This window comes from Podarcis filfolensis (assembly GCF_964270895.1).
Source record: "Podarcis filfolensis genome assembly, chromosome: 15".
In the NCBI taxonomy this organism is placed as follows: domain Eukaryota; kingdom Metazoa; phylum Chordata; class Lepidosauria; order Squamata; family Lacertidae; genus Podarcis; species Podarcis filfolensis.
This window is the reverse complement of record NC_139618.1, coordinates 19442531-19470048: the sequence shown is the minus strand read 5'-3', so window position 1 is coordinate 19470048 and position 27518 is coordinate 19442531. Positions and strand designations below refer to the sequence as shown.

General features: G+C 46.5%; 1 protein-coding gene across 4 annotated transcripts in view; it reads left to right on the top strand.

The window, feature by feature from the left end:
- LOC310750581 (opioid-binding protein/cell adhesion molecule homolog) overlaps positions 1–27518 on the top strand; it is a 731536-nt gene that overhangs the window by 381851 nt on the left and 322167 nt on the right. For 2 of the 4 annotated variants that reach the window (XM_083588992.1, XM_083588994.1), the window contains one exon: positions 11170–11254. In XM_083588992.1, coding sequence (XP_083445118.1) covers positions 11170–11254 — 85 coding nt within the window. Of the gene's footprint in view, positions 1–9871; positions 11255–27518 lie in introns of those variants that run through there. The other 2 variants (XM_083588991.1, XM_083588993.1) reach the window with 2 other exon arrangements.

Here is a 27518-nt window from a genome sequence, read left to right as displayed (position 1 = left end):
CACACCAAAGCCCCACCTCTGGATAGAGCAGCTGGCTCAGTTTATTTGGTCCCCAGGTAGACCCTGCCTCCTGGGGTGGCAAAAGTGCAGCCAGTTTCTGTCTGGCTGTGACAATAGGCTCACCGGCTTTCCAGATGCCCAACCTGGAATGGCAGAGGAAAATCACCTTCAGGAAAGCAGCATACAAAAATAATCCTCATAGAACAGCATATGAAATCACGACGGGGCTGCTTTTTAGCAGTGTTTTATTGAAAAGCACATGCACTCTCTAGTGAGCTAGAAGGAGAAAAAAGAAGCAAGGAAACTGAACACTGGGAAACACCCCGGGCACCTTTCTGCACGCTCAGCGGAGTTGGTTTCCTTTCTCCCAGGTTGTAAGGTTCAGCCCTGGTAGCTAGATTCCATTTCTGTCCCTGACTCAAATTAAGGCTTGGTTGGGTTTGGGACTGTGATTCTTGACTGAAATCCAATAGAAGCATGGAATGCTTTCTTGACCCTTTGCAATCTACATCTTTCCCTGTAGTGTAAGACTTCATTACTCTAATTATAGTCCTGGCTGGCATTTGGGAACATGCTATTAATTGGACACCAGAGTATCCAGCTGCCAGTGCCCAGTATCTACTGAAGCCCTTTTTAATAGCAGCGAGGCACATCACATTGGTGGGGGTGGGAGACAGAAAGACCGGGGTGAGGGGGAGAAATAAGAATAGTTATTGGCAAGTGGATAAATAGTCAAGCAAACAGCAAGACTGAAGAGTGTTGGAATTAATTCACACATGCACATGCACACACACCAAGCTCAAAATTAGCAGCTAGGAAAATGTGAGAGAAGAAAAAAGGGGAATGGAGAAAAACAGATTGCAGATGGAGAGGAGGTGGGGGAGAAGGTGGTGGTGGGGCATAAAGAAAGAAATAATAAAGTAACAAAACAGGTTAAAAGTCCCAAGCTCCCCTTTGCACAGTTGTTACCTGAACATGTAATCATAGCAGGAGTGTATACACAGAGTGTGTCTGTGCACACACGTGCATGTATGTGTTTGTTTGCACGCACAGTTGAGTGTGTGTGTGTGTGTGTGTGTGTGTGTGTGTGGTTGTGGCTGTGGACATGAAGCTCCCTAGCAGAGGAAGGCTGTGGATACTCAATGGTGAATGAAAGGCACTTGGCACATGTTCAGAGCTCGTTTCCTTTCTTCGCAGATGCTAAGACTCTTACTTGTGTGTGCATTTGTGTGTGTGTGTGTGCGCGCCATACCTGTGTCCAAAGCAAATTCAGGGCAAGGTTTTTAAACGGACCCAGAAGAAGTCTTGAAACACTGCAGAATATATGATTACTGTCAGGGAATCAGGAGCAGGAGCACTGGGGAGAGAGGATTGGGAGAGCGAAGGGGAAGAATCCGAGGGCAGCGTAGGGGAGTATGACAGTGGCCCGAGAGATTCCATGAGCTTCTCCAGCGAATCAGAAGATTCCCAGAAGGGGGCGCCGATGGTCAGGGCAAGGGGGGGTCCCAGGGGGGACGCACCAGAAACAAGGAGCCAGAGGGGAACCCCAAAGCAGCAGTGGAGGATCGGGACCAGTTTCCCCACCAGAGCGTAGTGGGGGGGAAGAGTCACATGTGCCAGGGGCAGTGTCTCCTCCAGAGAGGGAGTCAGGGCTGACCACGCCTCCAACGGAGGGGAGGTCAGTTGCAGCTAGCCCCCCCCGAATGGGGAAGCAGTGACAGCAGCAGTGGAACGGTCAGGAGGAAAGCTGCTGGCTGGGCGCGCGCGCCGAGTTCAAATGTGCAGGCGCGCGGAACAGCAGGAGACCCGGATGGGGAACCAGCTCCTAAAGCCCGCCGGAGGGAGGGAGAAGGCTCAGGGGAATCAGCGGGAGAAGAGGCTAGAAAGGGCGGAACCCCGGCGGGCAGGCGGACCCAGAGGAGGAAGGAGCAGCGGAGAAGGTGGAGCAAGGCTAGAATCTTAAATTGGTGTCAAGGGGGAGGAGACTCAGACGGAGCATCAGTGGTCTGACACTTGAGACGTGGAGCTGCGCGCTGCGGCTCTGGAAGTGAATCTGAACTTCAATAAAGACTTTTATACTTAACAACGAAGCAGCGTTGGTCCTTTGTGAGCTGGGACCTAGGGTAGCTCTGACAATTACTATCCTGACTTATCTAGAAATCACATCTCAATAGCTTCAAAATTGCACATCATCATCTGGAACTGATCCAGTTATTTTGGGGTACAGTACTTTGAGGCAGAGTTGCATGAAGTTATATTTTCTCTTTAACAATCAAGGCGACTTGGATTACCTGTGTGTCACATGTTGATTTTCTGGAAAATCTAGAACTTCCTTAAGTACACTGAGGTCGTATTCAGATGACCTGTTTAGTGAGCACCTATCCTGGTTTGCTTGCACAAAATTTGCTTGGGGGTTAGATCAACAATAGTCATTCATGGATCATTCAGTCATATTCATTTGTGGAAGGTAAAATGATGTTGCATGAAGCAAAAACACACTTTTCAGTGCATTCTCCAATCACCTTCCTTGTAGCAAAAAGTATGGGTTTTTGTGGGGAGGGGGAAGCAAGTTTGTTGCACAGGAGCTACAAATCAACTTTAATAGCAGAGCCATACTTTTGAGGGAAAGAAGCACAAACCTCTGTGTCTGGCATTTTCTAGATATCAGGGTGACTTGGATTATGCATGAAGCAAAGTTCAGGTCTCTAGGGCTGCAATCCTATGCATATTTACCTCATTGAGCATAATGGGATTCACTTCTTAGCAAACAGGCATAATATTGTCTTGCACATCGTGGAGAATTGATATTCAGAGATGCCAGTCAGCAAGCAAGGCCAAAACATCTTCACAGATATAACTCAACATTTTGAAAGCAAGGGGTGATGAGGAATGTGGGGAAACTGTGGGCAGACGACTTATTAATGCATCAGAATCTAATAGCAAAACCTTACATTGTGCCAATGTGGTATGGATTCAGCTGACAAAATCAGCAATAACAGGGCCAGTGGCTTAAAAAGGAATGCAATGATGATTACTTTGCTGACGCCAAAGGGAGGCTGATTAGTCTGGGTGGTACATAGAATTAATGGAGAGGGCAGGGAGAGTTGATTTTAATCCCTAGTAGAACTGATTGGTGGATCAGGGATGGTCTGACCACCCAGATACTCAACTGCTCATTGCCATTTTGACTTCTGCAGACTGTCAATCAATCTGTCTCTTCCTGTGTCTGTATATCCTCAACCATTGAGTATGCAGAGCTTTGTGTATTTTCGTCTCTGGAGGCTGGTTCATCTTCCTTTCCAAATCAAACATGCACCCAGGCAGGGTTTGCTTGTGTGTAAATCTCACTTTTATACATTACACACTGGTATTTCAGCAGTATTTCTGAAACAGGCTCCATGTGTCAACAGCTTCTTATCCCGAGGGGTAAACACCAATTTACCCAGCAGACCAGAAAACTCTTGCAGCAGCAGCAGCTGAGAAAGCCTGCCTACTTCTTGCGCACGGATATGGGGGGGGGGGGAGTGGAGTTGCTGGTCTCTTTGTGTAATTCTGGCTTGCAGCCTGTTGGATAGCACAGTAGTCCTCAATCTTTCTACCCCTGCTGGTAAAGAACCTCAGTCTGCAAGATAGATCCCATTCAGTAGTGCAGCTAGGCAATCTTAGGTTCTGGATTTAATGGTTAAATGTGCATTGCTTTCTTTATTTCAAAACATGGTAAGCCAGCTCTACTGTATTGGGGATCCCCTCTTGCTCATTTTGCAGGGTGGGGCTCTGAGCTTCTGCCACAAAGTTGTACACTGATGGTACCACTGACCCCATTTCAAGTATTCATCACAAATGTTCATCTTTCTCTGCCTCTGTGTTTTCTTTTTCCTCCCTTAAAATCTACTGAACTGCAACATACCCTCCAACATTTCTCCGATGAAAGTAGGGATGCCCCATTTCATAATGAAAATTTTACTATTTATACCCCACACATCTTACTGGGTTGCCCCAGCCACTCTGGGTGGCTTCCAACATGTATATAAAAATAATAACAAAACATTAAACATTAAAAAAAAACCCACTTCCCTATAAGGATTGCCTTCAGGCGGCTCGGGAGTTGAATAACTCCATACCATCCAACATTTCTCCAATGAAAATAGGGACATCCTAAGGGAAAGCAGGGCATTCCAGGATCAAATCAGAAACTGGGACTGCTTCTCTAAATGAGGGACGTCCTTGGAAAACAGGGACACTTGTAGGGTCTATTGCAGTACATAATTGCAATGTCTTGGTGTGTCCCCCTCCCCCTTAGCTCCAGGAATGCCTTATTTGATGAAGAATGTTGCTCCCTCCCCTTTAGTAGCCTTGAGTGAGATTATTCCTGGGAAAGAAGGTGGGGAAGCAGAGTGTCTTCATGGACAGAGTCTGGCCATGTCAGCTGAATTGTGAGGCTTTCCCCCTTTCCTATGTGTATCCAGTGCTTCCTCCAAACAGGTCCAAGTACTGTAGCATGCATGGATGCAATTCAGTTTTGTTCTCACAGCCACCTTATGTGATAGCCCAGGCTGATAAGAATGTGCTTTGACACAAGGACACTAAGTGAGATTCAGGGTATGAGCAAATATATCAGCAAAATCTTGCTCTTTGTAGTCTTAAGGTCCAACCCTTAAGTAACCCTTAAGTAAGCCTCACTGTGTCCGGAAGATCTTACTCCCAGTGTGCATAAGTTTTATAGCCATGTAGTTCAATATCCTAGGTATGTTTACTCAGGCCCCATTAAGACTTTAATATTTATTATTATTGTTGCAATAAAAAACATCCAGGATGAAACATCTTTTAAAGGAAAGTATGCATTTCAAAGAAATAAATGGCAAAAAAAATTCAATAGGGCTAACTTCCAAAAAGCCGTGCACAAGTCTCCATCGAAAACCATGTCTGCAGCGCCAGACTGTCTTCATCTTATTGGTCAGATAATTCCCCTCCTCACCCCCTGATCAAATTGACTACTAGAAAGTTCACCTTATCCATCAGGGAGCATTTGTATTAAGATTGCTGGATCGGAATTATTTGCTCCTTAGCTCCTACTGTACACATCAGATTGGTGAGAGCATGGACTACTTCTGCATTTACTTTCCCAAAGAGCATGTAAAATATGATTCTAATCTGTACTGTTGATTGAGAGTGAGCTCAAGGTTAATTAACCCGGCCTTTCTTTTTTCCTTTTTGGAGTGGGATCTGAACAGATTAAGATAGTTTTAACATTCTATAAACCTATATTAAAGTACACCTTTTAGCTGTGGCCAGCACATCCATTATGTCAAGTATGTAGGACACTTTTCTCAGCCCAAATGTTGCAATCCCTTGTGAGGGCAACCTTCCAGGTGCCTATATGCCATATTACCTTATCATAATGAGGACCGTATACAGATAAAGTCATTCTAATATCACACTTACTTTTGCTTAACACCAGGCTACACCATGTCTGGAGTGATCAGCTGCAAATGAGGACTGTTCCTTTAATTGCTAGGCAGAAGAGGAAATTCTAGCAGGTGCTGTTTTTCATGCAGGGGGTGAGAAAAGCTGTAACAGAAAGCCAACTTCCCACAGAAAGCCAGACAAATGGCCCATCTAGCTGAAGGTTTCAGGCAGGAAGCCTTACTAGCCCTACCTGGAGACATCAATGTTGAACCTAGGACCTTCTGCATGCAAAGCAGATGTTCTAACACCAAGCCAAGGCTCAAAATGGAATGGTGTGTATGACCAATGTTGTGTTAAGTGTTGCTAAGCAGGGAGCTACAACTCTTGCCATGTCTCACCATTGGCCATGCAGAATGTGGCTGATGGGAATTGTAGTTCACTAACATCTGGATGGCCACAGCTTAGCCACCCTTGCATCGGCATAAAGAAGGAGAGTTTTGTTGGCACAACCATCCCTGCCTTCTCAGGTACAAGTGGAAAGTGTTTTGGGGAAGAGCAAACTTGCCTAGTCAGACCAGCAGTGACTCTCTAGTTATTCAAACAGGAGGCATTGTCCAGTTCTACCTGGAGTTGCTGGGAATTGAATTTGGGGGCGTCTGCATGCAAACCTGATACTCTTCCACCAAGTTACAAGGGTTTCGTGGCTCCCCTTCCCCCAAACGAAAAATAGGCTCAATTAATAAGGAGCTGCCTTACACAGAGTCAGACCACGGGTCCGCCTTGCTCTGTATTGTTTACATCACTGTTTCCCAATCTTGGGTCCCCAGCTGTTTTTATACTACAATTTCCATCATCCCTAGCTAGCAGGATCAGTGGTCAGGGGTTATGGGAACTGTAGTCCAAAAACAGCTGGAGACCCAAGTTTGGAAAACACTGGTCTACACTGACCAGCAGCAGAGGTGGATTTAAGGCATCACAACCGGTTCCCCCGCACTGGGTGCTGAGCTGATGGAGACTCTGCAAGCCGTTGAAACTATGTCATAGTGAATTGAGCAGAGCGGAAGGTGAGAGTCACCAAATGTTGGCCTTGTATAGGGTGCCGCTGACATTTGAAAGATCAAAATCTACCCCTGCTGGCAACATCTCTCCAGGATTTTAACCTGGAGTTTTTCAGCCAATAAATGCCAGGGATTGGATTTAGGACTGTCTGCATGAAGAGCAGGGGCTCTTATCTTGAGCTATGGCAAAAACACGCAGCTGGCCATTGCTAAGAGAAGTTTCTCTGGAATCAAGAGACTTTGCCGCAAAGTCACAAATAGTAGCCAAGGGAGCCTAGCTGCCTCTCCTCTTCCTCTGCTTTGCTCCTTTTTTTGTCTTTCACACATTCTCACAAATTGGGTCTCCAAGGACCCTTCCATTTTTAATGCTCCAAAGCCTCTAGCTGTGTCAGGAAGTTGTGGTAGCTGCACTTATTTTTATTTGTTTATTGCATGCTGCCACAGCAAGCCCTCCTTTGTAATGGTTTCAGGGTTTGCCATACAAAACAGATGCACAGCAGTGAAATGTACCCCCCACCTGATATGGGGAGCAGAGGAACCTTATTCTTGGAGCCATTGGTATGCATAGTTAATACACCAGTTCCAATGTGGCCTTTCAACAACATACTTTAAAAATGCACTGCTCTCTGTGTGTGTTTTGAAGTTTAATGTTGAATAACCCACTCGTGTGCCTTCTTTAAACTTTCCTTAGAAGCCCCCCCCCCCCAATGACACTCCACAACAGAACCTTGCAGGGCTGTTGTGATTATAAAAGGGTTGAGAAGAACCATGTGTACTGCCCTGAACTCCATGAAAGGGAAAGAGAGATGTAATAAATAAGTACGTACACTGGTTTACTCCCACACTACATGGATACCTATAGCTCAGTTCCCAGAATGAGATGTAAACAGGTTGCATTAAACTGGAGAGCATCAAACAAATAGGTGGGAGGAGGAACAAGAAAGACAGAGCTCTATTTTAAAAGTTCTGCTTTTAAAATTGTATTCCCTGATTTTATTATTCTCCTGCACTGGGCAGGAGATGATCTCTGTTGTTCTTTTCAGCTGTAAAGTTGTATCCAATGTGAGTCCTATGTGGAGTAGACCTATTGAAAGGAATGGACTGAACTTCGGCATGTTCATTAACTTCAGCGGGTCTATACTCTGAATAGAACTTAGTTGACTAGCGCCCAACTAAATTTTTATTACTTCAGTGGAATTTTAAAATTCATCATACCATGATTCTAAAACATGGTTCTGTGATTTCAAATTCCATGATTCCATGCATCAAGATGCCAGCCATCTTGCAACAAAGCTGGGTTCCAGTTCGGTCTTCCCCAAAATGCTTCCTATTTGCTCCTAAGCAGGCAGCTCTGGTTCTGCCAGTTTGAACTGATGCAAGGCAGGGGTGGCTCACCTGTGGCACTCCAGATACTGCTGAACTACAAGTCCCATCAGCCCCAGCCTGCATGGCCAATTATCGGGAATGAAGGGAGCAATTTCTGGAGGGCCACCGGTTAGCCACCCTCTAGTGCAACGCCAGCCACACACACGCAGCATCCAGTTCTGTTCTCAGCAGTAGAGCATCTGCATTGCATGCAAAAAGACCCTGGTTCAATGCAGGAATCTCCAGCTAGGGCTGGGAATGTCCCGCATCTGAAACCCTAGGCTGTGGCCACTGCTCCATTTGGGCAAGTGGGACACTGCCCCATCAACCTCAGTTTGCCCTCAGCCAGCCCCCAGCCTGCCTCCTCCTTATTTGCAACCTGTGCAAGGGGTGTCACTGCCTTTGTCAGCTTCATCCTCCTGCATAGTCTCAGTGTTGTCCTTGCAGAATCCAGCAGAGAAGAGAAGAGGGGTGAAACTAGAATTAGTTGTCTTCATGTGATGGCAGCTAGTACCTATTGGGACTAGTAGTGTGGAAGACAGGAAGACCAATGGTAGGTGGCACCAGAGCCAATTTTGCTCTGCTTTTGTCCCCATTTTCCTCCCTGCTAAGTTTTGCAAGGGGCTACACTGACTGACGCAGGGGACGTGGGTGGTGCTGTGGGTTAAACCACAGAGCCTAGGGCTTGCCGATCAGAAGGTTGGTGGTTCGAATCCCCGCGACGGGGTGAGCTCCCGTTGCTCGGTCCTTGCTCCTGCCAACCTAGCAGTTCAAAAGCACGTCAAAGTGCAAGTAGATAAATAGGTACTGCTCCAGTGGGAAGGTAAATGGTGTTTCCATGTGCTGCTCTGGTTCACCAGAAGCAGCTTAGTCATGCTGGCCACATTACCTGGAAGCTGTACACCAGCTCCCTCGGCCAATAAAGCAAGATGAGCGCCGCAACCCCAGAGTCCACAACTGGACCTGATGGTCAGGGGTCCCTTTACCTTTACCTTTACACTGATTGAGAGGAAGGATAAGCTAGCCCTCTGAAAAGGCAAGGTGAGACAACCTGCTCAGATGGCAGGGTCTGCCAGGGCAGCAGATCCTAGTGCTAATCTTTCTCTCCCTCATTCTTGATGTAAATCTTCCCAGACCACTTCTTCGTTGGTGGAGAAGGGGGTGCTATTTTGGGGTCTACCTTTGGTGCCAAAATGTCTTGGGCCAGTCCTGATTGTAAGAAAACAGGCAGTCAGGAGTAGTGGCAGCTGGCTGAGGTTGATGAAGCAGTGCATCATGTGCCTTAACAGGCCAGCCTCCATTGGCTCTGCCCGTCCTTCACCCTTGCACCACCTTCTGTTTGGGCACCCTGCCTGCCATCCCACCAGCAGTACCAGCCAAGTCATATCTCTGTGGTAGAGCCTTGCATGCAGAAGGGCCCAGGATCAATCTCTGGCACCTCCTAGTAGCGCAGGGCAAGTTCCCTGCTTCAGCCCTGGAGAACTGCTGCCAGTCAGGGAAGATAGGCCAATGGCCTGGCTCAGTATAAGGCAGCTTCCTATATATCTTCTGTATCCAAATGGGGCTCCTGCCAGTCAGAGCAGGCAATGCTGAGCTAGGTTGACCAAGGGTCTGGCTGAGTAGAAATAACTTCCTACTCCTCTCCTAGTCTGAAGCAGAGTTTTGTGTGACCCCATGACTGCCTCCCTGCATTTTTGTTTTAAGCTAGCCAATCCCAATAGTGTCTCTGGGTTTCCCATTCTGCCTCCCAGCCTCCTGACTCCTGGAAGCGGTGTGTGTGTATTGCTATTGCTGCTGCTACTGCATGTCCCAGCTTGGTGCATGTTGCCGGTGCTGCAGCACTGAGCGCGATGGCAGCAGCACAGCCGTTGGGGTGGGGGGACCCCGCTTTGCCCAAGCCTGGCTTCTGCCTACTCCCCGTCCTCCGCAGCCGGACCCAGAGCTCTGGCTCCGGGAGGGTTAAGAAAAAAGCGGAGCGAGCTCCTCGCTTTCTCTACCCCCCCTCCTCTCCGCCCAACCCCGCCAGCCCCGCGGCCGCTCCGCTGTCCTCCGCTCCGCCGCCGAGATTAATGCGCGGCTCCTGCCCCACCGTGCAGCGTGTGGCTGTGCCGGGGAGCCCCGAGTGTTGGTCAGTGGCTGCCATGACAACCCTCGGATGTCGGCGGGCGCGCGCGAGAGGGATTCAGAGGAGATGCTCCCGGCGAGGAGGGAGAGCGGAGCGGGGATGCTGAAACTGGCGGCGGCGGTGGCGAAGAAGAAGAAGAAGCAGGAGGAGGAGGAGGAGAGAAAATCGGCGGCGGCGAGAGCAGGAGGAATAGCAGCTGCCAACGGTTCCCGCTCGCTACTCCTGCCAGCCCGCGTCCTTTAAAGTGCTGGAGAGAGGCAGCCGAGCCTGGTCCGAGGGGTTCCTCTCTGACTATCTGTCTCTCTGCCGCTCTACCTGGAGCTCGCTCGGGTGGAAACGGAGAGAAGCGAGCGAAAGCTTGCCCTTTGCAGAGCCTGCCAGGCAGTGGGAGCGGGCTGGGTCCCCCCAAACCCCAGCCTTGCGAACCTTCCTTGGACTTTGGAGAGCTCTGTCTTGACGCAAAGGAAGTTTGGAGTGACATTCTGTGTGTGCGGATTGTAATTTATATAGGATCATTGGAGAAGGCTTTCTTGCAGCGCCCAACTTGCCCCTCTCCCTATCCTTGGGTCCCCCCCCCCTCTCGATCCTCCCTTCGTATTTCCTGCTCAAGAGAGCGGGTGGAAGAGAGAGGGAGAGAGAGTTGCATTGCCCTCCCTTCTTGGGTTATAAACTTTTGATGCCGGATCTGCGCAGCGCCTGCCCGACGGAATCTTAAGGTGGCATCAGGGAAAAAAGAAGGAAAAACAGGCGGGGAAGAAGAGCCGTGACCTTCCTTCTTTCCCCTCTCTCTCTCTCTCTCTCTCTCTCTCTCTCTCTCTCTCTCTCTCTCTGTCTCTCTCTCGTCTCTGAGCTCAGCCCCGTGCCAGCCGCCTCCTCCTCTTCCTCCTCCTCCTCTTCTGCTCCCCTCAACCTCCTGCGCCCGGCACCCAAGAAACACTGGGGACCACTTTCTAGATGCTGTTTGGGAGCTTTGGATCTCCGGTTTCGGATTGCCTCTGGGGACTTTGCTAATCCGTCCGTCAGGCGTCCCCTTCTCCGTCTCTCTTCTCTGCCTTCCACCCCCAAAGAGCCTCTTCAGTTCATCTCTTTCCCACTACCACCGTTGCCTATCTTTGCCTTGAGGAAAGCCCAGGATGGGGGTCGGTGGGTGCTTAGTCCTGCCCTGGCGGTGCCTGGTCGTCCTGTCTCTCAGGCTCCTCTTCCTTGTGCCCGCAGGAGTGCCAGTGCGCAGCGGAGATGCCACCTTCCCCAAGGCGATGGACAACGTGACCGTCAAGCAAGGAGAGAGCGCCACCCTCAGGTAGGAGCAGATGCTGGGTAGCTTTTTGTGTGTGTGGCGTGGCTTCTTATTTATTGCCCGAGGGCATTTTGCTTCTTTTATGATGGAGCTGGAGAAGGTGCCTGGTGTCTGGGAGGAGAGCTTGAACAGTGTTGGTGGGGAGGGAAAGGGTAGCTTCAGGCTGGCACCGGCCCTTTCTTGAAGCAAGGTTGTTGTGTGATGATGTGGTGTCTGGGAATGGCGCTGTGCACGAGAACCCTGAAATCCTGCTGCTTCCCCGAGCTTGGGGGCATATCAGACTGCTGGGATAAAGGTGGAGGAGGGATGCTGGCGATGTTGTGAAAAAGCCATTCGGAGGATGGCTGGCTGGCTGGCTGGCTGGCTGGCTGGCTGTGGCGGGATCTGCAGCAGAATGTTGTGGACACGTTTGACTGCTCATTATCAGCAGTGGAATGTGGCAGGGAAGGGTGGTGGAGATGAGAAATAGATGCCCACTTCTTCTTTTTTAAGGACTTGCATGCCAAGCAGTTCAGTTGGTCGTGTTTTGTGGCTGGTGCCAGGGTGTGGGCTCCTTGGAGAATGCAGGTGCCAGACAGTTGGTGAGGTTGAAGTGTCAGACAGAGTGAGCTTTACACAGCCCCAGGGGCATTGGTTTTGTTTTGAAAGTGGTTTAGTGCAAGAAGGAGCAGGTGTGGCAGGAGGAGATGTGCTGTGCATGTGTTCTGGTGTGGGGCACATTGGAGGTTTGCATTTCATGGCACTCCCCCTCCCTATAGATCTAGCTGGTTTCCAGGGCCCTGATGTCTCTCTCCCACCCCTGTGCAACCGTTTTATAGTCTCTGCACGAATCTGTTAATATCAAATCAATCTTTTACCCCTGGGACACCTCCTATGAATTCACATGGACTGCTTTTGTTTTGTTTTTTTGTTCTACCTTGCACTGCTTAGCCCTGTGAGAAATGCAGGTGGTTTATATACAGATGGCCCACTTCTCTGCCAACCCTCTCTCTTCAGTTCCTGACTGAGTTTTACAGGCGCAAGCATTGCCTCTAGAAGCAGGGTGGTGGTGGTGAGATTTTGGATGTCTGAAGCATAGTGGAGAAAGGCAGGCAGCCTCGAGTGGTGGGTATACTTGACTCACCTTTTAATTTTGAACAAAAGGAGGGGGTTGTCCAGAGATACATCATCAGCATCATGACATTTGAAGTACCCATCTCGGTTGTATGGCTTAAATGCTACCTAGCTTGATTGGTCTGTGAGGCAAACCACGCCCAGGAATGCAGAACTGGGCCAAGCAGAATATTCTGTGTATGTGTGTGTCTCCCCCAGGATTTAAATACTCTGTTTAGTCTGTAATAATAGTAATAATTTGCTTCAGCCATCTGAAACTGTTTTTACTAACCCATTATTTGAATTCTACAAGCATATGCCTGTACACATATGGCTTTTGTTTTCCCCCAATAAGCTGTGTTTATAATTGTGAAAGTAACAGAAAGGGACGTATTTTAAGGATGATGCTTAATTTCTAAAACGATAGCTGCTGTGATTCATACCTTTATAAGTATCAAGCTCTCCAACCTATTGCTTGCTACAAATCAGTCACTCAGGTATCATCAGTGGGTTGGCTGCTTTACAGAGTATAAGAGGACCTGGAAGCCCCTCAATGCTAATCTTGGACACATAGCTTCTGTTTGCTGTATATACGCATTGAGGGATTTGCACTCTGAGTATGCTCTGTGGCACTCTTTACCATTACTTCATGAACTCCAGGCCTGGTTTTGACAGTTTCACTTGCAGTTCCACCATCAATCTATCCATCTGCCAGAGTATTAAGTACTTGAAGCTGGAATTATGACATTTCAGGAAAGTTCTAGACAAGCCAGAAAATAGAGTTGAAACAGCATTTTACTTGTGCAGACCACATCCCCCTGGGGCATCTGACTGAACTTGTGAAGAGCATATGAGCATCATTCTATGATCAACTCACTGGGGGAGGAGGGAATATGTGGTCTCAAAAGTATTGCTTGACTAAAAAGCCCATCATCCCTGACCAACAGCTATGGTGGCTGGGGTTGATGGGAGATGGAGCCCAACAGCACCTACTGGGCTACAGGTTCCCCATCACAGAGCTAAATGAGCTAATAGGGTCACTCACAGAAAAGATCTGCCAGTAGTTACAATCCTATGTATGTCTGCTTGGAAGTAAGATTAAGACCCATTGAGTACAATTGACCTTGCTCCCAGGTACATTCATATGGAATTGCATCCATAGGAGCATCTCCGCACAGCTGAATTAAACTGGAATAACAGCAGCATTTTTTTCTTCTGTAAGGAACCCTGCAAACTGTAATTCCTTAAAAGAAGGGGCTGAGAATGACTGACACTTGGCTCATCCATGCTTCCTCCATTCATTTCCCATAGCCATTCTCCTCCAGATCACTAGTTTCCCACACTTTCTCCTCCTTCAATCCATATTTTCTCATGCTCCTCTCTTTTTCAGAGTATATCTGCTATGAAAACTAAAACAAAAAACCAAGCTAGATTGAGGGAAGGAGAAGTGTGGTAAGACAGCGATTTGGAGAAGAAGAACATCTTGTGGACAATGGAGAATTAATGGAGGTTCAGGAAGCTTATGACCCACATGAAACAACAGTATACATGTGCCCTATGTCTCTTTGGCACTTTTAGAAAACTACAGCTCCCAGGATTCTAAGAGCAGCCAAGGATGGTAAAAGTAGGATGAAGCCAGTCGAAGGGCTTCTCCAGAGAACCTGTTTATTCATCATTCAGCCTGCTTTTTTCTTGCACAAAGCTTACATGGAGGGAGGTTAGACTATGTCCAGTCTTTACTTGAGCATTTGTCCACAGTGCAGCAATGAGCACAATTAGTTCATACTTTTTGGTACATTTCCTTATCATTTGCCTAACCAGAAAAAGTCATTTAAAAGAGCAGATTTGTTGTGCTAGGACAGCAGAGCCCTTTAACCCATTTTAATTGCGCACACCTGAATCTCCAGCATGTGCCTGGACCCCTTCTTCAAAACAGTGACAGCCTGAAGGTACCCTAAGTTGGCAGTGCAGAAGGCTCCCAGTGAAATTCTCCTGCTGCAGATGACATGCAGTTTGGAGAAGGCCATTTCAGGTTCTGAGAATGGATGTGAATGGGCAGAACCAAGAACAGCAGGGCTCTGCCTCGGGAAGGAACGAGTGTCGTCGGAGGCCTCCTGCACTCTCAATGGGCCATTTGTTGGCCCTCCCAGCTGCTTGGTAGTCATTTATCTCCCCATTTTGCTGGGACAGAGGAGAGACTCATTGGGGCAGGCAGACAAATCACACACAGCCATTCATGTAGCAGCCATCGTATCCTCTGACCTTTCCAAAAGTATGGTACTAAGCATTCCCTGCTCTTTGCTGCTTGGAAGAAGGCAATTAAACCGAGAATCTGGAAGAGAGAGGGAGAAAGAGAGAGAAAGAAAGAGGTGCATCACGCTCCAGATAAAGAGGGTATATGTGGATTTTAGAGCTGCCACTGGAACACAGATTCCTGGTTCTGAAATAACAGTTTTGTTCATTGATTTTGCAGTTGTGTAGCGAGCAGCCATTAACAAGCTTCCCACTTAGGCTGGAGACGGATTATATGGTGTGTGTTTTTTCTTTCTCTCCCAGAGAAAGACAGAGAGAAAGCTAAAGGGTTTTTGGAATAAAATAAATAAATAAATAAGAAGGAACACTGTAATGACTACATACACCCCCCATTCCCCCCACTTTCAGTTTTGCAAAACAAAACATTGCAAAATGCTTTCATTTTGGTCCAAGGAAATCATGGGATAAATATATACAGTAGACAACCGCATACAAAGGGCTTTAGTGGTGACCATTGGACCAGGTGGGTCAGTCAGTGGACTCACTGGAGGGAGCTCTGATTTGTTTTGGTTTTCTCCCCATCCTTTCCCCTTGCATATCTTGTCCACACTTCTGCTTGTCCATGCCTAGAAAGCATGGGGCCGAGCCATTTTCTGTTAGTCTCATGCTTTCTAGGCATGGGTCTGAGAGGTTTTGCCTTAGCATTACCACTTTCCCCCAGAAAACCCACTCTTTAGCACTAAATCATAGCAAACATCAATCCAGAGGAATCCCAATTGATATTTGCTGTGATTCAGTGCAGGGGGGGGGAGTGGCAGGGCAAGAGGAAGTGTGGATGAACCTATATTGAAGATGCTCAAACAATGCAGTACTACAGCTGCTTGGCATCTAACTGAACTCAACCCTGTAAGGTAGGTTAGGCTAAAAGACTCCTCCTCCTACCGTCCCAGCTCCCTCCAGACACAGAAGAAGGATGGATTTTCTGGCCATAGTGATGCTTGTGATTGGCTGTGCTGCCTACAGCTGTGATTGACTAGCAGAGGAGAAAGGGGGGGGAGCTCTAGGGAGTCTCTGAATGGTAGCCAATTAATATAACTGAAAGGGTTGATAATCCTGCTGGGCCACCAATTTGGATTTGGGGGTGAAGAAAAAATTCCTGGTGGGGCTTTCCCCCCACATTGCTCTTGTGATCAGCCTCCTCTGCCCACATAGGGAGAAAAGCCTCTCTCAAACCACTTTCTTGATAACTATAAATAGTCTCCAGCTTTACTCAGATGCTTATCATACTATGTGCAGTTAACTCAGTTCCTCTGGCTTCGGTCTGCTCCTCTTTCCAGATCTCAAGGATGGCAAAAGGTCACAGTATTACCCAATGTTGCATGGGTTGTTTGCTTGTTTTTTTTCACTCACTTTCAATTTTCTACAGAATCAAGTTGCATTCTTGAAACAATGTTTTGGGATGCGCAAGACTCCCTTGGCCACATAGCTCAGATCACACAGCAGCTGTTTAAAGGGATTCCTTCTCAATGCATATCTATGGCAACTGCTGGCTTGCTCTTTGTGTATCTGAAGATGCTGACTCTGATAGCTGCCATACTCAGCACTGCCTGGGGTACCAAACCGCTCAACTATCTGCTCAACAGCTGGAAAAGATATATATCATACAATCAGTTCTCATGGCATGAACAAAGGCTGATTTGCAGATCCTAGCATGCAAATGTGTTGTATTAGAGCCAAACTGGATGTCACGGTAAATACATCTTTGCATTTAACTGTTGGTGTATTGTGAACAATGGGTTAAATTACACAGGACGTGGTCTCATGTCTTGAGAAGCAACCCCCAGTGTCTGGATGTTCTGAGATACGGGTGTCAGGTGCACAGTGTTTAGGGGTTTAAAGGTCAGCACCAACACTTTGAATTGTGCTCGGAAATGTCCTGGGAGCCAATACCGATCTCTCAGGACTGGTGTTATATGGTCCTGGCAGCCATTCCCAGTCACCAGTCTAGCTGCTGCATTCTGGATTAATTGCAGATTCCAGGTCACCTTCAAAGGTAGCCCTATGTGGAACGCATTGCAGTAGTCCAAGCAGGAGATAACCAGAGCATGCACCACTCTGGCGAGACAGTCTGTGGGCAAATAGGGTCTCAGCCTGCATACCAGATGTTAGCATGAGGCCAGAGAATTTGGGAGAAATCCCTCCTGGTCCTTTCTGTACAGAAATAAAATACAACAGGACTCCTTCTCCACTCACTGACTCATGTAATTTTTGGTATATCCATGAGACAGGGCAAGCTTTAATTGCAACATCCTGTTTGCTGTCATGGTCTGATTCTGATCCTGTGAGACTCAGGGGAAGAGGCTGTGGGTTTTACACAGCAGCATTAGCTAGCATGGCGATAGTAATAACAGATCTCTCTGTACGCATGTATAAGAACTTTATATAGTAGATAGTAGTGTTTAGCTTTGTCTTGTGTCTAGAAACAATTAACACTTTGATACTTTGAGCTGTGTGGGAGAGGAGGTTTCCTCTTAACTAAGGACTCTGAAAGATGCTAGCTGCTGGGAGCAGAAAATCTCTCAAGACTCAGCCAGGGCTCTGCATACTCTGTTACTCTGCTCTACGCCACACAGGCTGAGGTGTGTTGAACTACCAGTTGGCTTCCACAAGTCATGGGCGTTAACATGCAGTTGTTTTGTTTTAAATGCAAATTGTATCCTCTTTCCATGGTGGTTGTAGTGGTGGTGGTGGGTACTGCAAATTCACAGCATCAGAGTAGGCATGGAGAGCACATTTAACTCTTTAGTCCAATAATAACAATAACAATAACATATTATTTATACCCCGCCCATCTGGCTGGGTTTCCCCAGCCACTCTGGGCGGCTTCCAACAAAATATTAAAATACAATAGTCCTTCAGATATCATGATCCTGAGGAAAAATCCCTCTTCTGAAGCTGCTATTTTCAATGGAAGGTAATCCCCTATTATACTTTCATCCTGATACAACATTAAAGTTCAAAATGGGCTACAAATTCTGTTAGAAAAACCAGGCATCCCAAAGTTAAACAAATGAAAGGGAGTGCCCAGGATTCTCAGCTTCTGGTTTCAGGCCTGCCCTGTAGGCAGTCTGTAGCCACCGGCAAGGACAGATTTCCTGACCTGGGAGGTTATATAAGGGTGAGGGAGCATTGCCTTTTCTATCCTATGGTTTCTTCCTCAGCTGGTGTCCGTGCAGTTCCCCGCTTTTTACTACAGCTGAGTGGTGACATGCAAGCAGAATCTCTTTAAACAGTACCTTTAAACAGCAACTTGATTTTCAGACATCAGTGAGAGACATTGCTGATCTTTGCGCTCTGAGAAGCTTCACTTGTTGGTTTCTGAAGGCCAAGCAAAGGCACGAAAGCAAGCCTAGCCAGTTTTTCTTCTCCTCAGTTGGCAACCTTATGGCTTACAATATTCAAGTCACCAGTTCAAGGCCTTGAGACTCTTGACAGGTGGGGATAACTTTCAGAACATAAAAAAGCTTTTCTGGATCAGGCCAAAGGGCATCTGATCCAGCATCCTCTTCTCACCGGGTGGAGGGGGCTTCAGCTCCCCCAATATTTTTTGGTCAGGGGGCAGCATCCCTCATATTTAGGGGAGCCACCCCCACAGCTACCAGGTGTCCTCCATGCACCCCAGCCTCTGCCCAGCAGCCCAGGAGCCAGGGAGGGCCTGGGATGAGCAAGCACAGAGATTGCCCTCTGAGCATCCTGCCCCTGCCCGGCACACACCGGACGACATCACATGACACCTTACATGGCATGTCAAGTGACATATCACATGACCACACCCCCTCAATGTGGGGGGCAAGTTGGCATCCTGGTTCTCACAGTTACCAACCGGATGCCCATCAGACCCACAAACAGAACCTGAGTGCAAACAGCAACTATAATTCTCCAAATGCTATTTAGGTGCATCTGACAATGGAGGTAGAAGCTATCCATCTCGGCTAGTTGCCATTGATAGCCTTATCCTCATGAATTTGTATTGTCCTCTTTTAAAGCCATCCAAGTTGGTGACCATCACTACCTGTCGTTGGAGCAATTTTGATAGCTGTGTGAAGAAATGCTTTCTTTTCTCTGTCCTGAATCTTCTAGAAGACTTTGTACTCTCATTTAATGTAACTGAGGGGAACCCTAGCTGCACATGCTTCACCTGTTGGAAGTCTCAGCCTCCAAATGTGGTATCTTCAGATGAAATAAGTTCTGGACAGAGAAAGATCTCTAGCTATGCCTATTATAGGAGGATGTTGCTGGATAAAATAAATGCTCCTGGGCTAGAAAGTACTGTGTGTCCAATTTAGTATCAGGAAACTTACTATTCCAATGCTGTGCATTTATAATATCTTACATTTTAAAATTATGCAATGTGGCCAGAGATTGAATTATGATTGGAAATGTGGTAAGTCTCAAGTCCTTTGGAAGCACACAGTCTGCCCTAGAAACCTCCCCCCCCTCTTCTGGAGTTGCTAGACTTCATCTCCTATTATCCATAGTCATTGGCAATGCTGACTGCAGATGATGGAAGTGGGAGCCCAACAACTACTGAAAGGCTCTGGGTTCCTCATGTCTTGTATAGGAGGCTTCAACCACAACCAATGGCAACAAAGCTTGTACTATTTTAATGAGATTCAAGCTTTCTTGCATTAAAGAACAGAAATGATGCACCTGTCGGGAGCACAGAGTAGCTGGTCATGGGGAATAGTGCATCTCCTTGAGTAGCTACCCATAGCTGTAGATCATGGGACCAATTGCTAGTATAGATCCACTTTGAGAGTTTGCAAGTGACCAGAGGCTCTTCCCAGCTCTGAATAACTACCAACGACAGGCTGGCTACAGACTTGGGTTGCTGAAAAAAATCTTGAAGGTCACTTTCAGATGCAATTTTTAAAAGAATTCTGTGTGTGTGTGTGTGTGTGTGTGTTTTAAAAGGGCTAATGTGGTATGTAATGTGAAGAATAACCATAATATGAATTATCCCCGTATAATTTGAACGAAGCAATGAACATGCATTAGCCTCATACTGTGAAGATACAATCTTAAGAAGACACAAACCGTTAAGTCACCAATCATTTTCTTTAACTATAGAGAATCATAGCATCCAGACTTGTCTCTTCCTTGCAGGGATGACGTCTCCCTCTCTGGAAAGAGGTGGGAGGAGGATTTCCAAGGCTGCTTCCAGATTATCTCTTTATTGAGTATTTATCCTGATTTGTTTGCACAAAGTTTGCAGGGAGGTTTATGGAACGCTGACTGTTTATTGAGCATTCATTCAGATTTGTTTGCAGAGAGTTTGTATAAAGCCATGTCAAGCAAATGTTATCCCACTCTCCAGTGCACCCCCCACAAAAGTTTATTATTGATTTATTTATTAAATATAGAACCAGTGTGGTATAGTGGTTAGAGTGCTGGACTGGGACCTGGGAGACCAGAGTTCAAACCTCACTCAGCCATGAAGCTTACTAGGTGACTCTTGGCCAGTCACTCACTGCCATAGGGTTGTTGTGAGGACAAAATGTGGAGGAAGAGAACCATGTACACCTCATTGAGCTCACTGAAGGAAAGGTGGGATATAAATGTAAATAATAATCAGTGCTTCTTTCTGGGAGTACTCAAGGGTACGCAGTACCGGCACTGTTTTTTCTAGGAAAAAAAACCCCAATGATGGTGATGATGATATATAATCTCATCCACCCTCCCGAGGGAGCCAAGAGTGGCTTACCACAAATATTTTTATTTATTTTTTGGAAGCTGGTTTGTCATACAAAAGCAGCAAATCCCCTTTAATGCCACAACCTAAATTGGCTGATGGGTGATGGAACCCCACCTGCAAAATAGCAAAATTCTGAAAACACATGAAGTGGGCAGAAATGTTCCAATTCTGAAAACAGGTATTCTGGATCAGTGCAGGAGAATCTTGCAACAAACAAGCAACCCCTGAAAACCAGGAAACCCCAAACAACCTACTTGTTTCTGAAAGGGATTTTAATGATCTGGGTGGGAGGAGATTAATGATTTTGCAGCTTATTTTGTGCGCTGTCAGTGGGATTCCATGCACAACAACAACCTTCTCCTAACTCCAGCACAGCCACAAGCTGCCATATACAAAGGAAGTGTTACCTCAAACAATTTATTGCATTTGTATAGGCACATTTGATAAAGTCTGAAGGCCTTTCTAGCTAGGAGATAAAAAGAAGACATCAACCAACAAAAATCTCCCAGTGTTGTATTTTTTATTTTTTATTTTTGTATTGTATTTGTTCTGCTTCTGATCAGCCACTAGAACAGAGGAAGCTGCCTTATATTATTATATCTAGCTTAGTATTGGCTACACTGGCTCAGCAGGGTTTCAGCCCATCTTAACTGGAGTTTCTGGGAACTAGATCTGGGATCTTCACCTTCTGCATGCAGAAGAGGTGCTCTAGCAATGAGTGATGGCCCTTCCCTACACTGGCTGTGTTTGGACATAACACTACAATAGTTGTGTGGGGGCATCTGTCCTCCACACAGTACATAGTAGATGGGTACCCCACATGAGAGTGTGCCTCTCTGCCTGTGTTGAGTGAAGTCTTGCTCTAGGGCTACCCATTTGCTGCTTTAAAAACATCAGGGCAGAAGTGTATTTCAGCACCTACTTGCTAAATGCCCCCACTCCCATGGGCCAATTTTGGCAGGTGGATGGGGGAGACAACTCACCTGTCAATCATGACTGGTGAGTGGACTGTCCCACCCACCTGTCAAAGCCCCTTGCATGGTGCTTCCCAAACACCCAACAGCCACCTGGTTGTGGCGGGCACTGCAAACAAATGCACAACCTCAAGGAAAGGATTTCACCTTCGTTGTGCAGGATCCAGCCAAGCCATGCATTATGGCCACCAAGATAGCCTGGAAAGGGCCTACAGATTTAATCCTGCACTTTCAGAGGCTTGAAAGCAGCAGTGACTCTTACCTTCTCTCCTGGATTGCACTTGGGGTTGCAGTCTCAGATTTTTGCCAGCAGATGGCCAACTCTGATTTTTATTTTTTTAAAAATATTTTTTTGCAGACTGCCCTTTTCCACACTATTCAACTCTAATCTTTAGCAGCCAGACTTGACGATGTACTTTTCCTCATAAACAGGGAGCAACACAGTGTTTCTCTCCTCCCACCCCCACAGCTTTTGCAGTATTCCCATAAGAAGCATCTGTACACTCAGGCAGAATTACTCTGTGACCTTGCCACTTTTTGATCGTCTTTAAGTACTTCTTGAGTAGTGAGGTGCCTGCTCCTCTCTCCTAACTATCCCTCTCTGTCTGGCTCAGTCAATTATGCTCCTGCGTTCTTGCCTCTCCCCCCCCCCCATCCTCCTTCCCCCACTTTGGTAGTTTCTCTCTCCTTTTATCAGCCAGCATGCGGCCAGTAATGGCTGGTGCCCATTGGGACTGGTAGAGCGGATGGCAGAGAGATAAAAACTACCGTATTTTTCGCTCTATAAGACGCACCAGACCACAAGGCGCACCTAGTTTTTGGAGGAAGCAAACAAGAAAAAAAATATTCTGAATCTCAGAAGCCAGAACAGCAAGAGGGATCACTGTGCAGCGAAAGCAGCAATCCCTCTTGCTGTTCTGGCTTCTGGGATAGCTGCACAGCCTGCATTCACTCCATAAGACGCACAAACATTTCCCCTTACTTTTTAGGAGGGAAAAAGTGAGTCCTATAGAGCAAAAAATACGGTAAGTAGAGCCAGAGTCAGTGATAGGCAGAGCCAATGCATTCTAGCTTTGCCTCCTCCTTCCTCCCTGCTGTGAGCTCCACAAGGGCAACGCTGAACCCAAGGCAGCAGCCAGTGCCACTCCCTGGACTGGTTGTAAGCAATGATGCAGGCAAGTGAGGGCTGACTGAGGACAGGCTGAGGTTGGTGGGGCAGTGCCTTGTTTGCTCAAATGGACCAGCCTCCACTCCACACACTACCTTTCTAGTCTCATCTTTTCCTCTTTTTTATAATTTTTATTAACTGGCCAATCACATCAGATTAAATCACATCACATAAATTCCGAATTACAAAGCCAAATTTTAAATTTTGTTGAGGGGACCCATACTTCAAGATCCGAAGGGGAATTCTGATCATCTTCTTGCTACTGCGTTAATGTCCAAATCAGTCCAGACAAAGTTCATAATTCTATCCCATCTTATCTTGCAGTTTCCACATCACATCTTGTTCATATAATTTCTTTTTTTTCTTTATGATCTCTTCTGATAGTCTCCTTAAGCCGATAAACACCAATAGTAATAATAATCCTGTGTGAATTTTCCGTTCTTCCAATCCTCAAATCAAGATGGTTTCCATATATCATCTCCTTCATAGATAACATTGCTCTTTCCATCATAATCTTGCGAAACTGTCGCTCTTAAGTCCCACTGAGGAGTTTAATCCACAATATATAAACAGCTTGTTTCTCTCTTTCTCCTCCCAGACTCAAGAACTCCGACAGAGCTTCCCAATATGGCGGCGGCATTTTTAACTGTGTCATTTCAAAGCTCTTATACCTTCCAGGCTCTTCTTGAAACATGCTTTGGTTCGAAAGTTTATCTCCACACAGCCTTAAATCCACAGCTTAAGTCCTTAAAACGACATTTCTGACTCTTAAGGGGAGGGGATTCTTGTTTAATCACATAAGAAAAGAAAAGAAAGTTTTTTCCCTCCTCCCCCATCAGTCATTTGCCGTACCGTGTCTTGGCGTATCTTCTCATGTTTTATTCTTGTCTTGTTTTATCAGAGATCTCTTCTGTTAGCAGTCTTTACTCCCCCTTCTTCCTTGAAGTATGTGCAATTCGTCTTGTCCAAATTGTTTCTTTTGAAGTTCTTGCAGCTAGTGGCACGAATCAGGGACGGCGTCCAGGAGTGCTGAAATCCCACAGGAGGGCTTTGTGCCTAGTGCCCCCATCCCCACAAATTCAGGGGTGGTATAGGGCACAGCAGGCAAGGGCCATCCCCCCACCATCCTGGGGGGGTTAAGGAGGCTAATTACCCCCATCATAGCCTCCAAATTACCTCGTGTGGGTCGGAGAGATGTTATTGTCAGCCATCTTCCGATGCGCCCCCTAGTGGCCCCCCTCTAGTCTCATCTTTTCCAGCTAGCTCTTCTGTACCATTCTCCTTGCTCTCCCCTCTTCATCTCCTCCTAGCCGCCGTATTGCTTTCACTGTGTGCTCAGCCACTATCTCTGTGCCCACCTCTCTTAATGTCCTTCCATGATAACTTGCTGCCAAATTCTGACAGCCTGTCCTCATCAAACCACTTTGCAATGCACCCTTCATACTGGAGTTTGCATCTTTGGATTCCAGGAAGCCTCGTTCCTTGGGCAGGGATGGGGTGTGATAGCATAGGCTAAGCCAGAACAGGATATGGCAAGTCAAGATGGCAAAAGAAGGAACCAGGACAGAGTCTTGTGAACCAGGGCTATAACCAGAGCACAACCTGACAGATTATGGACAGAGTCTGGGTGGATCTGGAGTCTACCAGTTTTTCAGACCCACAAGTCTGGTTTCTTGATGGGAACAAAGTATTACTTGCCACAATGCTGAATGGCTGGCAAATCCACCTCCTGGCTATTATTTTTCATTGGTGCTGCCTGGGTGCCAATCCTCACTGCAAAAATGATTATTTAGTTCTCTGCTGGTTGTACTAAGTCCTTGTACCTGCAGCACTTTGATTAATCAGTCCATCCCCTGCTTGCCTCTTAGATAGAAGAAAGGCCAGCACAAGGCTTTGAGAAGTTATGTGCTAAGGGCAGTCTACCTCTCCACTCCTCTGTCCTCCTAACATCTAGCTTCCCTTCTTCCCAGCCAGCGAAATGCATCTCCTTCATCTGCAGGAATTGTAATTACACTGCAGAGTAATCAGTGGTGATGTTAAGTACTAGAGCTAGCACACCAGCCTGCTCTCTTTTCTCCCTGGAACTGAGCTTCATTGCACAGTAAGAGTGATGCCAGCTGGGAGGACAGCGCTTCTGAAGGTATGCCCATAACTCCTCATTGTAGAAACCAGCTGTTTGCAGCTCAGGCCAGATGCATACATCTATGCTATCTGCCTTTTGCAGTTTTCTTGGATGCTGTGACATCTTGTTGTATTCTTAATAGCCCAAACCCCCATGTTTTAGGCTGTGTGGATAAGGCACACAAAGGCTGCAGCAAATAATGCAGTAGAGCAGAAGAGCCTAGAGGGCATTCCTGGAGGTAGGCTGAAACTGGCTTGGCATCCTTGCAGCATTCAGTGGCAAGTTACAGACTGCGCCGTGCTGCTGCACAGATCCCTTTGAGTTTGATCCCTGTATAGGACAGCTGCATATTCCTGCATTGCAAGGCGGTTGGACTAGATGATAATCAGGGTCCCTTCCAACTGTACCATTCTATGATTCTAAGTATGTTGTATGCAGCAGTGTCCAGTATGGACCAGTGATAATTGTATGCAGTACAGTGGTACCTCGGGTTAAGTACTTAATTCGTTCTGGAGGTCCCTACTTAAACTGAAACTGTTCTTAACCTGAAGCACCACTTTAGCTAATGGGGCCTCCTCCTCCTGCTGCGCCACCGGAGCACAATTTCTGTTCTCATCCTGAAGCAAAGTTCTTAACCTGAAGCACTATTTCTGGGTTGGCTGAGTCTGTAACCTGAAGCATATGTAACCTGAAGCGTATGTAACCCGAGGTACCACTGTAGTTGACAACGTGGTGGGGTGGTGGAGCTTGCTTGACCTCCTAACAGCTGAGTAGTTGCTTCTTCCTGGAAGGGAGATGGGGCGGGAAAGGCAGTGATGGAAACGCAGAGTCAGTCTGGTGTTCCTGCTGGTGTGTTTGCACCAAACCAATCTCCGCTGTGCCTTGCTTTTCTCACCCTCCCTCCTGATAAGCAGCAGGGACTCATTTATCCAGGAAACCTTCCCCCTCCTCCCCAATGGATAGGCTCAGGCTGCACATGGATAAATGCAGACTGACATAGAGAGAGAGGAAGCAACAAAGCGTAAGCCATGAGTTCCTTGTCTCTAGCAGTGGCTCCACCTCAGCTTGAGTTTGGGGGCTCATGGGAAGAGAAGACAGGCATTATAGTTGTGTGGCTGGCATTGTCCCTACCTACTGAGCTGAAGTAAAATGTTCATTCAAAGCCAATCTTTTAACTTGACTTGAGAAGAGGCAACATTTGCTGCTTTGGCTTAGGCAGCAAAACACATCTTGGCCTCAGGCTTCTTGGATATATAAAAGGTTCTGCCTTTGGAAATCTTCCTTCATTGGGATCCCTCCTTAATTTATCACACTTTAATATTGTTATGAATTACTTACTCCTTGATGAGGGAAAGCTCCTTGCAGCATGCAGTAGGTTTTCCAAGTGCTTGCAGTGCAGAAGATGCCCACTTGAAAGGGGGGAATCTAGAATTTCTGCAGAAGTTATCAGCCAGATGTCTTTGGAAGGTGATCCCCAGGCATTCAGAGGTGTTTTGCCTCCAACAGTTGAGGCTATTTGACCATCATGGTTAAGAGCCATTAGCAGTTTAATCTTCCATAAATGTTGTCTGGTCCTCTTTTAAGCTAGTGGATATCCGCACATCTTGTAGCAGCGAATTCTATATTTTAACTATGCACTGTGTAAAGATGTATATCCTCTTGCCTAAACCTCCCAAAATTCTGCTCCATTGGATAACCCCAGGTCCTAGTGTTATGAGAGAGGGGAATTTTATTTTGCTACCTCTCTCACTTCACTTTTGGAGCTCTCCTGGAAAGATTTTTTTAGACTTTTTGAGTCTTGCCAGAATGTATTTCATTACATTTTTGTGTCTCTCTGTGTGTAGGGATGGGAAGTTCTGTGAGTTTTGAATTTCTCGGTTTCTCATTTTCCCATTCTCAGATTAAGTTATTGAAATTACTGCAACAATTCACTTTAAAAAACTCATGAAAACTCGCCAGTGTTTTAGTGTGAATTTCTCCTTAAAAAAATTTGTGTGTGTGTGCTGTTTCGACTAATGTACACATTTTTTAAAGCAACTTCTACTAATGTAATGTATTTGTGTATGCTATTTTCATTAATATATTGCTTTGTTAGGCACACTTTCTGCTACTGTATGTGGCTTTGCAAATATGGTTAGGTGGGCAAATTGCAGTTCTAAATCTGGAGAACAGCAAATTTCAAAGGCGCTTGAATTTTGGTTCTCATGCTGCTTCAGAAAGTGCAAATTTGATGGATTCACTCTGCTCTATTGCAAAAAACAACAACACAAAAAACAAAAAACACCTGCCAAAATCAGTGCAGAACCAAGGAGGAGAACCCCAAAACATGAATGAATGCTCTAAAGTATGTGGAGCTGTAGCAAAATCAAAAGTAAAAAGGGGTGGGGGTGATTTGTGTTTCATGTGGCCGTGTGTGATGCTGCCAGCAGACCAGCCATTCACTATCACCCATGTACATAAAAGCATATAAAACAACAGCTGCTGTGACTGTCAAAGATTTATGGCTTTGTTTAAGAAATAATCACTTCTAAGAGTTTCAAAGTAGGTTTCTTCACCTGAGCATAAATGGCTGAGGACAGGAAAATGCATCGGACCTCTTGCTGCCTCTGCCAATATGCCAGTTGCAAGATCACACGCGAGTCTGCTTGTCTCCTTGGACAAAGAATTCTCAAGCAAGTGAATGCTGCCAATGTAAGGAAATCCAATTAGGATCCTTCTTTTTTCAAAGGTCATAATGTCATTCTCTTCTACTTTTGCAGTTATTGGTTTAATTATAATCGCATACCCTGCAACATTTTGCAGGAAACCAGGGACACGCTTGTAAAACGCCTACTCTTGTGCCAAGGGTCACTGCCTCAGCCCACCCATTACACATTGCTAAAGAATCTGCTTCTTCTACTGCA